Source organism: Rhinopithecus roxellana, chromosome 20 (genome assembly GCF_007565055.1).
Source record: "Rhinopithecus roxellana isolate Shanxi Qingling chromosome 20, ASM756505v1, whole genome shotgun sequence".
NCBI lineage: Eukaryota > Metazoa > Chordata > Mammalia > Primates > Cercopithecidae > Rhinopithecus > Rhinopithecus roxellana.
In genome coordinates this window covers 25,104,485-25,118,187 of record NC_044568.1, presented here as the reverse complement: position 1 = coordinate 25,118,187, position 13,703 = coordinate 25,104,485, and the positions used below count along the sequence as shown (strand labels likewise).

At 50.2% G+C, this 13,703-nt stretch overlaps 1 protein-coding gene across 2 annotated transcripts in view; it reads left to right on the top strand.

Moving 5' to 3' along the window:
• Positions 1 to 243: 243 nt before the first annotated feature.
• RANBP10 (RAN binding protein 10) overlaps positions 244 to 13,703 on the top strand; it is an 86,577-nt gene continuing 73,117 nt past the window's right edge. The window contains exons 1-2 of one of the 2 annotated variants that reach the window (XM_010355087.2): positions 244 to 588; positions 1,343 to 1,454. In XM_010355087.2, the coding sequence (XP_010353389.1) occupies positions 354 to 588; positions 1,343 to 1,454 (347 nt within the window). In that variant the 5' untranslated portion in view covers positions 244 to 353. The remainder of the gene's footprint in view (positions 589 to 1,342; positions 1,455 to 13,703) is intronic. The other variant, XM_030924619.1, reaches the window with a different exon arrangement.

Below are 13,703 nucleotides of genomic sequence, written 5' to 3'. Positions count from 1 at the left end.
GAACAGAGGCCATGGGGAGGGAAGTCGGCTGAGAGGCCAGAGCCGCTTTGCCGGCGGGAATTGTAGTTTTCGGTGTCCCGACGTCTCGATGGGACAGGCTTATAGCTGAGAAGGGTTGTACTACATCTCCCAGAATTCCCTACCAGCCCGAGTTGCTCCGCCTCTCGAGAGCTCTGCATTGTGGGGTATGGAGTTCGAAATGTGGCGAAGGCGTGTCAGTATCCAAAGAGAGGTGCCGGACTCGGACTCGGTTTCCCTGCGGCCCAGGGAGGCTCACGGGCCATTGGCTGAGCGTGGCGGATCTGGTCCCGCTCCTCCCCGCCCCCAGTGACACAATAGCAGCTCCCTCCAAGATGGCGGCAGCGACGGCAGACCCGGGAGCTGGGAACCCGCAGGCTGGGGACTCCTCCGGCGGGGGCGCTGGGGCCGGGCTGCCGTCTCCCGGGGAGCAGGAGCTGAGCCGGCGCTTGCAGCGCCTGTATCCCGCGGTCAACCAGCAAGAGACTCCACTGCCGCGCTCCTGGAGCCCCAAGGACAAATACAACTACATTGGTCTCTCCCAGGGCAACCTCCGCGTCCACTACAAAGGTATCGGCCCGTCAGGCTGCGGGGAATCAAGGCTAGAGCGTCCGTGGGGTGGCTCTGCGGCCAGGCCCCCGCCCCATCACCTCCTTTGCCTACCTAGGTGCTCCAAGTTAGGCCTTGGCCCTTTCAGGATGTCCAGGGTGGTGAGGCTGACCAGGCCGAGGGTTGACTGTTCTCTGTCCTGAGACATCTGCCGTCAAGAGAACCGCAACAGGTGTCCAAACCCAGTGCTGGGCCGGACCTTCCACTCCAGGACCTCCCTGCTTGTCCTAGGCAGGCTCCAACTCCAGCGGGACCCTTCACCACTGCTTAGAAGAAAGGAGTGGTCATTTCCCTACCATTAGCCTGAGACTCATGGGCTTGCCCACCTGCCAGGCACCTAGACTGGGCCTGGGGATCCGTGCTAGAGTTTGGGGGGTGTCTTACAGGTCGGCCTCCTCCTTCCCCTGGCTTCCCCGGGTGGGCTGCCTGGGTTCTAGAGAGGCTGCCAGCAGCATTTGGGTATCTCTCACATTGCCTGTACCCTTGTTTTGTTTGTATGGGCAGTGTCTCAGGCAGGACTGCTGTTTTCAGGAGGAGGTGAGGCACAGGTGGAAGGTTTAAGTGTTTACTCAGTTGTCTAATGATTCCTTGGACTGTGTAAGCGCTTCCTTTGGCCACAGAGGAGTGGAGTTGCCATGGAGGAATTGCAGAGAAAAATGAGGCTTCCATTTGCATTTCCTTCTGCTGAAATTTCTTCCTTGCTCTCCCCTGTTAGGTCATGGCAAAAATCACAAAGATGCGGCCTCGGTGCGTGCCACCCACCCCATACCTGCTGCCTGTGGCATTTATTACTTTGAAGTGAAGATTGTCAGCAAAGGAAGAGATGGGTAAGCCGTTTATGACCACCCTCTTTTCCTGAACCCGAGCTGATCCCTGTGGTCAGAGTTGAGGTCCCTTGGCTGGCACTTGCTGATGTGAGCTGGTGAGCCGCATGGGTCTGAGCTGCCACTGTTTCCTGACTGTGAACACCGTCTGGTCGAAGCAGCAGATCTTGATGGCTAGTGGGTGTGTTGGGGGTAAAGCAGGGGATTCTTTTTAGTGATGATGTAATTTGATACCTAGAAAGTTAGGCAAACAAGTAACAAGTTTACTTTAAAAATTTAGTGTCCAAAATGGGGTTTTCCTCATGAGCATGTGGTGTTTTCATGACTTCCTTCCTTTCACATTCTTACTGTATTCATGAGGTTCTTTTTTATGGCATTTAGTCATGTAGAGGCCCTGGTAGCCTTCAAAGAGATAATAGAGTCTTTGCAGCATTCATGAAAGCTGTTGTGGCCACTGACCTGTCATCTCAGTGTAAACAGCATACACATGGTCAGAATCAGGTGACCTTGCTGCTCATAAACTTGTTTTTCAGTCCAAGGACTTGAACACTACTAGTTGGATCAGCTTTAGGAAGGTCCTCATTAAAGTCAGCATTAGGAGCCCGGCGCGGTGGCTCACGCCTGTAATCGCAACACTTTGGGAGGCTAAGACGGGCAGATCACCTGAGGTCAGGAATTGGAGATCAGCCTGGAAAACATGGTGAAACCCTGTCTCTACTAAAAATACAAAAAAATTAGCTGGCATACCTGTAATCCCAGCACTTTGGAAGGCCGAGGCGGGCAGATCACTTGAGATCAGGAGTTCAAGATTAGCCTGGGCAACATGGTAAAATCCCATCTCTACAAAAAGAATTCAAAAATTAGCTGGGTGTGGTGGCGTGCACCTGTAATCCCATCTACTTCGGAGGCTGAGGCATGAGAATCACTTGAACACGGGAGGCGGAGGTTGTAGTGAGCTGAGATTATGCCACTGCACTCCAGCCTGGGCAACAGAGCGAGACTCCGTCCCAAAACCAAACAAAAAAAAGTCAGCATTAGCATTAGGGAGACTCCCTGTTTTAGGATGATCCAAGCAGACACAGGAAATCATAAGGGAGATACTTAATTTTTCTTTTTCTTTTATTTTTTTTTTTTGAGACGCAGTCTCGCTCTGTCGCCCAGGCTGGAGTGCAGTGGCCAGATCTCAGCTCACTGCAAGCTCCGCCTCCCGGGTTCACGCCATTCTCCTGCCTCAGCCTCCCGAGTAGCTGGGACCACAGGCGCCCGCCACCTCGCCCGGCTAGTTGTTTTGTATTTTTTAGTAGAGACAGGGTTTCACCGTGTTCGCCAGGATGGTCTCGATCTCCTGACCTCGTGATCCGCCCGTCTCGGCCTCCCAAAGTGCTGGGATTACAGGCTTGAGCCACCGCGCCCGGCAATTTTTCTTTTTCTTTTTCTTTTTCTTCTTTCTCCCAGTCTCCCTTTTTTTCCCAGTGATTGTGACGAAGCAGGTGTTTAAGTTAGGAAATAACATGACTGCAGCTGTCTTGGAAAGGTTTTCCTCATCAGACTTTAGGTTTGGTGTCTGAAGTTTGCCAACCCCTCTGGTGACCACGCCAATGCTGAGAGTGTGTTCTCAGACATTGAGAACTTCTTTCCCCTAGGGACTGTCCCCTTTGTGGTGCATGCAAAATGCTTGACCAAGGGACTAGGCTGGGGGTAACACTGCCAGAGTCAGAGCCTCGTCTGCTTCCTCAGTGATGTAACTTCTCTGCCTGTGAGGTCTCTGTGGTCTTGGGTGGATGTTGGAGCTTCAGTCTCCTGATCTGCACTGTGGGGATCCAGGCCAGTATCTAAGCTGCCTGAACTCCAGAATTCTATGCCTCTGAAATTCTGATCATGGGAAGCTACTGCATCTTTCTCTCTCTTTTTTTTTTTTTAAACAAGATGGGGTGTTGCTCTGTCTCCCAGGCTGGAGTGCAGTGGCAAGATCACAGCGCACTGCAGCTTCGACCTTCTGGGCTCAAGTTATCCTCCCACCTCAGCCTCCTGAGTAGCTGGGAATACAGGTGCATGCCACCACGCCTAGCTAATTTTTTTTTTTTTTTCTTGAGACGGAGTTTCGCTCCTGTTGCCCAGGCTGGAGTGCAATGGCGCGATCTCAGCTCACCGCAACCTTTGCCTCCTGGATTCAAGTGATTCTCCTGCCTCAGCCTCCTGAGTAGCTGGGCTTACAGGCATGTGCCACCACGCCTGACTAATTTTGTATTTTTAGTAGAGATGGAGTTTCTCCCTGTTGGTCAGGCTGGTCTCAAACTCCTGACCTCAGGTGATCCGCCTGCCTCGGCCTCCCAAAGTGCTGAGATTACAGGTGTGGGCCACCACACCCAGCCTAACTTTAAAAATTATTTGTAGAGATGCGGTCTTCCTGTGTTGCCCAGGCTGGTCTCAAACTCCTGGGCTCGAATGATCCCTCCCACCTTGGTGTCTCAAACTGCTGGGACAATAGGCATGAGCTACTGTACTCCGCTGTCTTTCATTTTTATCCCCATCTAGTGCATTTACAGCTAGGAAAGTTAAATTTATAGGAGGGCTTCAAAGCTCCTATTTTCCCCTTCCACCATCTGATAGAAGCACATGTATTTAGCGTGTTTGAACTAGTGTGAATGAGAATAGTCCCTTAAAACAAGCACCTCAAAAATAATGTTGACTGAAATGGTGGTGCTAGAGTCTCATACTGCCAGAGAAACTGAGGTGCACTTCTTAAACTTGTAGAGAAGAAAATGGATTGTTTTCTCCTAGTCTTTATCATAGATAAGTTGAATTAGTTATCTAGCTAGAGAGCAGAGACCAACTTCAGAAGGGAAGTGTTTATACTTAGAGACCTGGATTCTTTTTTTCTTTTTGTATTTTTTGAGAGATGAGGTCTGGTTATGTTGGAGATCTGGATTCTTTCAACTGGCTTTTAACATTTCAGTTTTAGTCAGTCTTGCTGGGAAAGGCCCTGTGTCATGTTAGATTGGTGAACTATAGGTGTTGACTGGAAGTCTAAAGAAAGGTGGGCATCTGTTCCCAGCATTTTACATGTGGTAAGCATAGCTGTTGAGCTGATCTGGAAACATCAGATGTTAATTAATTAATTAATTTATTTGCCACGCAGTCTGCCTTATCACCCAGGCTGGAGGGCAGTGACTCAATCTCAGCTCACTGCAACCTCTACTTTCTGGGTTCATGCCTCAGCCTCCTGAGTAGCTGGGATTACAGGCATACGCCACCACGCCTGGCTAATTTTTGTATGTTTAGTAGAGACGGGGTTTTGCCATGTTGGCCAGTCTGGTTTCAAACTCCTGACCTCAAGTGATTCGCCTGCGTCAGTCTCCCAAAGTGCTAGGATTACAGGCATGAGCCACGATGCCCAGCAAGGAAACATCAGTTTTAGAAAGGTCTCAGGTCATGTATGCCTGTGGTAGCCTGTTTCAGTTGACCACTGTCAGATGGCAAGAGTATGAATAGCTCCTCATGGTCTCTTTACGGAATCCCTGAAAGCCTTCTCATGGCTGGGATGCAGTCACGTTAGTATGGGCCAGGTGTGGTTTTGAGGAGGCCAAAGGCAGTTACACAGGGCAGGCAGACATCAACTGGCTCATTTCCCGTTTTCTGTAGATTTTTTTTTTTTTTTTTTGAGACAGGGTCTCGCTCTGTTGCTTAGGCTGGAGTGCAATAGCATCACAGCTCACTGCCGCCTCAACTTCCTGGGCTCAGTCAATCCTTCCGCCTCAGCTTCCTGAGTAGCTGGGACTATAGGCGTGTACCATCATGCTTGGCTCCTTTTCTTATTTTTTGTAGAGATGGGGTCTTACAATGTTTCCTAGGCTGGTCTTGAATTACTGGGCTCAAGTGTTTCTTCCACCTCAGCCGCACAAAGTGCTGGGATTACAGGCATGAGCCACCGTGCCCGGCTGATATATAAATTTTTTTTAAAACTGTTTTGTAGAGATGGGATCTTGCTGTGTTGCCCAGGCTGGTCTCCAACTCCTAGCCTCAGGTGATCCTCCTGCCTCAAAGTGATCCAAAGCACTGGGATTGCAGGCATGAGCCACCATGGCCAGCGTCCCATGGATTTTGGAGGTGTGTTTTTGATCCTGGTTTAGTCCATGACCCAAGCATTAACTGGTTGTCTAGCTTTCCTGTGTTATCTAGTTTGATCCTCATAGCATCTCTGGCAAGTGGCTAGAGCAGATGATCATGTACATTCCTGTTTTGTGAGTGAGCCCTGAGTCCCTGGGATGTTTGGTGTCCTACCCTGGCTGCAGGGCTTAGGGTGTGCAGTGGAGTAGCCTGAATCAGATGTCCGCGCCTGATCCTAGGCATACATGTTCATGCTGCTGCTGCCTTTCCCCATTGTAGCTATTGCCTTCCTTCCCTGGGTAGAGTGAAGGAATATTCTGTTGGATTCCTACCAGACTGCAATGTTAGGGGACAGAGCTGAAAGGTGCATGGTGCTGTGTGGGGCCAGAGAATTGTGACATGCTGTGGGCCAGGCTTGATCAACTTACTGTTCCTTTTAATCTGTAAACTTGCTTTTCTGTAGATTTGAGTACCCTTCCTTTGTAAAAGGTATTTATAAACCCAGTTGTTAGTGTCATTGTTCTCCAGAACGTCCTTTGTTTTGACAATATCTTTTGGAGAAGAACACACTAAGCTAGCCTAATAAGGAAAGTTTCATGTCAAGGTTTCACAGAATATTTATATATACCCACTATGTGCTAGGTCCTATACTAGGTGTAGGGAGAACAGAGGTAAAGCCAGCACAGATCAGCTTTGTCCTCAGGAAGCCTGTGGCCCATTCAGTAGAGAGTGGACTGAAAGTCTGCAAGAGGAGGCAGAGCCTGGGAACAGTTGCGAGGGATGAGTAGGAGTTTCCCAGCAGGCGAGACCTGTTAGACCTCTAAGTCTAATGGGTAACTAGCTTGACGTCTGGGTGCTAGGCTTTCTGGGCACTCCTCAAGTATAAGAGAGCACTGTGGAGCAGGAGGGACTGTGTTTGAGCTAAGAGCTTGGCACAGACTGATGGGCTTCAGCTGCATTTTGCCGAGTCACCAGAGCTGTGAACTCGGGGAGCGGGTCTGGTGGGGTGAGGAGACATCAGAGCACTGCCAGCGGTGCCAGGAGATAAGGGGCATCCAGGTCCGTCTTTCTAGGAAGCGAAGGAGGGCCTGAAGCTGAGGGTCCCTGGGGAGGAGCAATGTCCACAGACAGAGTTCATGGACCTGTGGGTGTCCCTGGCTCTTAGCGATGACACATGGAGGGTGTGGCTGGCTAGGCCAACAGATGCTCCAGTGTGACCCTCAAAATAGACTGTAACATCATCCCAGTGGCGGAGGCCTCCTGACATGTGATGGTTGCTTTACCCAAGAGTAGTAGGCCTGGGCTAGAGCACTGGATGGCATGGAGAGGGGTGGGGGCATTCTCCTCTGTAACTAGTGTCCGGGCCCAGGCCCAGAGCAGGGGTCTCTGACCACAGCCAGCCAGCCTTCCCTTGCTCCTGCAGCTGACTTCCTTTGGCCAGGCAGCAGTGCACTTATTCATTCATTCCAGACACCAGGGCACAGTACCCATTGTTTTTGTTGTTGTTGTTGCTGTTTTGAGATGGAGTCTCGCTCTGTTGCCAGGTTGGAGTATAGTGGCACAATCTTGGCTCACTGCAAACCTCTGCCTCCTGGGTTCAAGCAATTCCCCTGCCTCAGCCTCCCGAACAGGTGGGACTACAGGCATGCACCACCACACCCAGCTAATTTTCATATTTTTAGTAGAGATGGTGTTTCACCATGTTGGCCAGGATGGTCTCGATCTCTTGACCTCATGATCTGCCCTCCTCAGCCTCCCAAAGTGCTGGGATTACAGGCGTGAGCCACCACGCCTGGCTGTGCCCATTTTTTTTTTTTTTTTGAGACGGAGTCTTGCTCTGTCGCCCAGGCTGGAGTGCAGTGGCGCAATCTCAGCTCACTGCAAGCTCCGCCTCCCGGGTTCACGCCATTCTCCTGCCTTAGCCTCCTGAGTAGCTGGGACTACAGGCGCCCGCCAACACGCCCGGCTAATTTTTCTGTATTTTTAATAGAGACGGGGTTTCACCGTGGTCTAGATCTCCTGACCTCTTGATCCGCCTGCCTCGGCCTCCCAAAGTGCTGGGATTACAGGCGTGAGCCACCGCGCCCGGCCATACCCATTGTTTTGTCCCAGCCTGGGCCCCAGGAGCACAGGCATGAGGCCCCACAGGTGGTGTTGAAGGGTCAGTCCACAGTGTGTGCCATATCCAAGGGTGGCCTGGAGGATGGACTGTACCTCAGAGTTTGAGGAAAACATCATGGAATCATAGAAGAGGTGATGATGTGGGCTCTGGAAAGATGAGTTAGAATGTTCTAGGTGAACAAAGTGAGAAGCAGATGCTTCAGGCAGAAGAAAAAGTGCATAAAATGACATGGAGTGCAGAGCATGAGGTCAGCAGGGCCAGACTGAAAATACCTTGTGTGTGTCCTGGCTCATGCCTGTAATCCCAGCACTTTAGGAGATTGAGGTAGGCGGATCACTTGAGTTCAGGAGTTCGAGAACAGCCTGGCCAACATGGCAAAACCCCATCTCTACTAAAAATACAAAAATTAGCCAGGTGCTAATAATAGTGGTGGTGTGTGCCTGTAATCCCAGCTACTTGGGAGGCTGAGGCAGGAGAATCACTCGAACCTGGGAGGTGGAGGTTGCAGTGAGCCGAGATCACACCACTGCTCTCCAGCCTGGGTGACAGAGTGAGACTCTGTCTCAAAAAGATAAAGAAGAAAATACCTTGTGTGCTGTGACTGGGGAGCGTGGGTTTTATCCTGAGGGCAGCGGCAGTGTGGGGGGCTTTGGATCTACCCATGCTTTTGAGAGTGAAGAGGAGAAGAAGAGACTCTGCCAGTCTGGTTCAGCTAGGCTTCTCTGGCCAAGAGCTCTGTCCAGGGTGGGCCAGTGACCTTAGGTCTTTGGCTCTAGCATGGTTTTCTCATAGTGGTTGTCTTTTTTTTCTCTTGGCTGGCGCTTCTGTATGGAGAGATGCAGGGATGGGGTGTGAAAGACTGGTAGCCAGGAGGCATCTCGGAGGTGAGAGGACTCTGCTTGTGCTGGAGTTCTGGTATTTTGGTTTTGCCAGCTCCCATCTGAAAGACAGTAATGTCGCATGTTTTATACTCAAGCATCTCTTGTGAGCCAGAATCAGCCAAAGTGATTTTCCATGGAGACCTAGAGAGCCACTGTTAATTAAGTTACCTTGATTAAGATCTCACCTGCCACATTGCTGGTCTGGAGGGCCATCTAAGCTTAGGCCCTTCCAGCTGAGAGACAGCTGTGGCTGGTTCCTCACTCTGGGTCTCCTCACCAAGTTCCAGTCTACATGCATTGTACAGTGCCGTTGAGAACTTTGGTGCTCATATGTCATCTGGGGAAGGCCTTGTCCTGCCCGCCCTGAGAAGAAGGTGCTGTCCTTGCCCAAGGCAGGTACAGGCCGTGGTTGTTCCCTGTTTTCCCTGACTGCCCCTCTGGAGTTGATGGCCTTACAGGCAGATGCTGAGCTTTGGGCTGCTCTTCTACTCAGGTAACACATTGTGCTATTTGTGGAGACATGAAATGTTTGGGTTCTGGAACACAGAGTAAGATGTTTGGGTTCTGGAACACGGGGTAAGAAAACTGGAATCTTGATGGTGGCCACTGTTCTTTGCTCTTTTTTTTTTTTTTTTAGATAGGGAGGGTCTCGCTGTGTCACTCAGGCTGGAGTGCAGTGGCACAATCATGGCTCACTGCAGCCTCGACCTCCTGGGTTCAAGCAGCCTTCCTACCTCAGCCTCCTGAATAGCTGGGACTGCAGGTGCATGCCACCATGCCTGGCTAATTTTTATTTTATTTGTTTAGTTTATTTTTTGAGACAGAGTGTCACTGTGTCACCTAGGCTGGAGTTCAGTGGAGTGATCTCGGCTCACTGCAACCTCCGTCTCCCAAGGTTCAAGTGATTCTCATGCCTCAGCCTCCTGAGTAGCTGGAATTACAGGCATGTGCCATGACACCTGGCTAATTTTAGTATTTTTAGTAGATACGAAGTTTTGCCATGTTGGCCAGGCTGGTTTTGAACTCCTGACCTCAAGTGATCTGCCCACCTCAGCCTCCCAAAGTGCTGGGATTACAGGTGTGAGCCACCATCCCCAGCCCGGGCTAATTTTTAAATTTTTTGTAGAGATAGGGTCTCGCTGTATTTCCTAGGCTGGTCTGGAACTCCTGGGCTCAATCAGTCCTCCTGCCTCAGCCTCCTTAAGTACTGGGATTACAGGCTTGAGTCACCACCACGCCTGGCCTGTGGCCACTTTTCTGGTAGGGCCTCCCTCCTCACTATGTGTTGCTACCCAGGCTCCAACTGCGAGCTGGGGAGCGTCGTTGCCTTCTTTATAGCTGGGGCCTTCCTTGGTCAAGGATTAGCTTTTAGAGAAATTCCTAGAATTCACTTCACCTCCTTCCTTTCTGCCTCTGATGTTTTTATTCTCTGGAACTTCTGGTCTTTTCCCTGTATGGGTCACCATGTAAGGGAGATTCCTTGTTAGAAGAGAAGCAGGAGCTCATCAGGCCAGAGCATAGGAGGATGAACCTAGCAGCCCCATGTGGCAGGCACCGTGTGCCATTCCCATTATGGGATCATTGGGAAGGAATAAAGGGCCCCAGAGTGGGTCTGTGTGGTCGGGTCAAGTTGGAAAGAAGAGACTCATCAGTGGAAGAGGGATGGATAATTATGTCTAAATGCAAAGATGTTCTTCTGCCTCTCCAGAAATTCTGTTCAAAATCCGTATAAAATGTCTTCGTAATTCTGGGATCGTTGGTGTTGTGACTTGGTGGTGGAACAGAGCCCAGCCCTTCTGTCATGAAGGGGCCAGAACAAGATGCTCTGAACTATGTAGGAAAGTTGGGGAGGGACTGGGGAAGCCCTTGGCACCCCTCTTATGCCATTTCTTCTCTCTTAACTTTTGGACTTAGAGATGCTTGGGGTTTCAGGGGAGTTTAGGTCAGGGTTGGCAAGTGTGAAGGCCCCAATACCCCACAATACCCTCAGCTTCTATGACCAATATTACTGATTGACAGTAGCGCTTGTTCTTGTCCAGACAGAGCCCAGAATTTTTCTCAATGCACAGCACACCAGGCAGCTGTAATTTACTGGTCAGAGTTTCATCATGAGATGAAATCTACCAGCCTTCAACGTGGAGGTGGTTGGAAGATAAGAAGTGGATAGAGGCCCAGATGGTCTGAGGGCTCAGCTTATTTCTTCTAAAGGAGAGTCCCAAGGCAGAGCTGAACCAAGAGGAAAGAAACAGAGGGGTTGGATTGCTGAGTAGAACTGATTCTAACCCAGTTTATAAAGCCATGTATCTGAAATTGGCATGGACTTTTTAAAAAAATGGAATGCTCTGTTTTAATAACAACTTGCACCAGGAGTTTGTCAGTAGTTATATTTACTTTTATAAAAATCAAAATAGGCCGGGTGCGGTGGCTCACGCCTGTAATCCCAGTGCTTTGGGAGGCCGAGGTGGGCGGATCACAAGGTCAGGAGTTTGAAACCAGCCTGGCCAACATGGCGAAACCTCATCTCTATTAGAAGTAAAAAAATATTAGCTGGGTGTGGTGGCAGGCGCCTGTAATCTCAGCTACTCGGGAGGCTGAGGCAGGAGAATCACCTGAACCCGGGAGATGGAGTTTGCAGTGAGCTGAGACTGTACCACTGCACTCCAGCCTGGGCAACAGAGTGAGACTCCATCTCAAAAATAAATAAATAAATAAAAATATTTTAATTTTACCTATAAAAAACCTTTTCTTTTTTTTCTGGAGACAGAGTCTTGCACTGCACGCCCAGGCTGGAGTGCAGTGGCGCGATCTTGGCTCACTGCAAGCTCCACCTCCCGGGTTCACGTCATTCTCCTCCCTCAGCCTCCTGAGCAGCTGGGACTATAGGCGCCTGCCACCACGCCCGGCTAGTTTTTTGTATTTTTTAGTAGAGACGGGGTTTCACCGTGTTACCCAGGATGGTTTTGATCTCCTGACCTCGTGATCCACCTGTCTTGGCCTCCCAAAGTGCTGGGATTACAGACGTGAGCCACCGTGCCCGGCCTTTTTAAAAAATTATGTAATTTGTTTATTTATTTTGCGATGGAGTTTCACTCTTGTTGCCCAGGCTGGAGTGCAATGGCACGATCTCAGTTCACCATAACCTCCACCTCCCAGGTTCAAGCAATTCTCCTGCCTCAGTCTCCTGAATAGCTGGGATTACAGGCATACACCACCATGCCTGGCTAATTTTGTATTTTTAGTAAAGACGGGGTTTCTCCGTGTTGGTCAGGCTGGTCTTGAACTCCTGACCTTAGGTCATCCTCCCACCTCAGCCTTCCAAAGTGCTGGGATTATAGGCGTGGGCCACTGTGCCCAGCCTATTTATTTATTTTTTTGAGACAGGATCTTACTCTGTTGCCCAGGTTGGAGTGCAGTGTTGTGATCACGGCTCTGTAACCTCCCCTCGTGCTCAAGAGATTCTCCCACCTTAGCCTCCTGAGTAGCTGGGACTACAGACACATGCCATCATGCTGAGCTAATTTTTTTTTTTTTTTTTTTGAGTCGGAGTCTGGCTCTGTTGTCCAATCTTGGCTCACTGCAAGCTCTGCCTCCTGGGTTCATGCCCAGCCTCCCAAGTAGCTGGGACTATAGGCGCCCGCCACCATGCCTGGCTAATTTTTTTGTATTTTAGTAGAGACAGGGTTTCACCATGTTAGCCAGGATGGTCTCGATCTCTTGACCTTGTGATCTGCCCACCTCTGCCTCCCAAAGTGCTGGGATTACAGGCGTGAGCCACTGCGCCCGGTCTTTTTTTTTTTTTTAAAGTAGAAATGGAATTTCACCACTTGTCCAGGGTGGTCTCCCGGGGCTCAAGTGATCTGCCTGTCTTGGCCTCCCAAAGTACTGGGATTACAGGTGTGAGCCACTGCACCTGGCCTTTTTTTTTTTTTTAAATTTGAGGCAGGGTCTCACTCTTGTCACCTAGGCTGGAGTGCAGTGGCAAGATCGTGGCCTGAAAATTTTTTTGTTTTTTTGAGACGGAGTCTCGCTCTGTCACCCAGGCTGGAGTGCAGTGGCCGGATCTCAGCTCACTGCAAGCTCCGCCTCCCGGGTTTATGCCATTTTCTTGCCTCAGCCTCCCGAGTAGCTGGGACTACAGGCGCCCGCCACCTTGCCCGGCTAGTTTTTTTGTATTTTTTAGTAGAGACGGAGTTTCACCGTGTTAGCCAGGATGGTCCCGATCTCCTGACCTCGTGATCCGCCCGTCTCGGCCTCCCAAAGTGCTGGGATTACAGGCTTGAGCCACCGCGCCCGGCCAAATTTTTTTTTTCTGACTGTTAAAGAATATGTAGGATTTTTTTTAGGCCAGGTGCGGTGGCTCATGCCTGTAATCCCAGCACTTTGGGAGGCACAGGTGGGCGGATCCCCCGAGGTCAGGAGTTTGAGACCAGCCTGACCAACATGGCGAAACCTCATCTCTACTAAAAATACAAACATTAGCCAGGCATGGTGGCGCATGTCTGTAATCCTAGCTACTCAGGAGGCTGAGGCAGGAGAATTGCTTGAACCTGGGAGGTGGAGGTTGCAGTGAGCTGTGGTTGCATCATGGCACTCCAGCCAGGGAAACAAGCGAAACTCCATCTAAAAAAAAAAAAAAAAAAAAATTACAAGCCAGCCAAATCAAGGCCAGTGTCTGGATGAACACCTGTAACTAAAGTTAAAGGAAGTGTCTGAGTACCTAAGAACATTTGTGGTGTTCACACACTGCTATGCTTGTGTACTTCAGCTCTGTAATTACACAGGGCCATATAGGTGGAGGTTAGGGCCCAGAGCCTACTGGCTATGGGGCATTAGTGGCTACACCCTCTGGTTAAGGGCAGTGCATTTGGATTTTTGAATGTGGCAGGCTCTAGACAGTCAAAGTTTGGTACTTGAGACTCTGTTAGTACATTAGAGAAGGAGCTCAGAACCAAGGGTGTGTAACCTGCCTAGGGCCACCGATAGGGGCTGTTCTGCCCCTTTTGTCTCGGGTGCTTTGATAGTGCTGGTGACATTGGGCACACGAGGGTCTTCTGACCCATACACAGAACCGCTTTTCTCCACATGAGCACCCTAACTTGAGGCCTCTTTGCTTTCTGGCCTGTTCTTTTTTTTTTTTTTTTT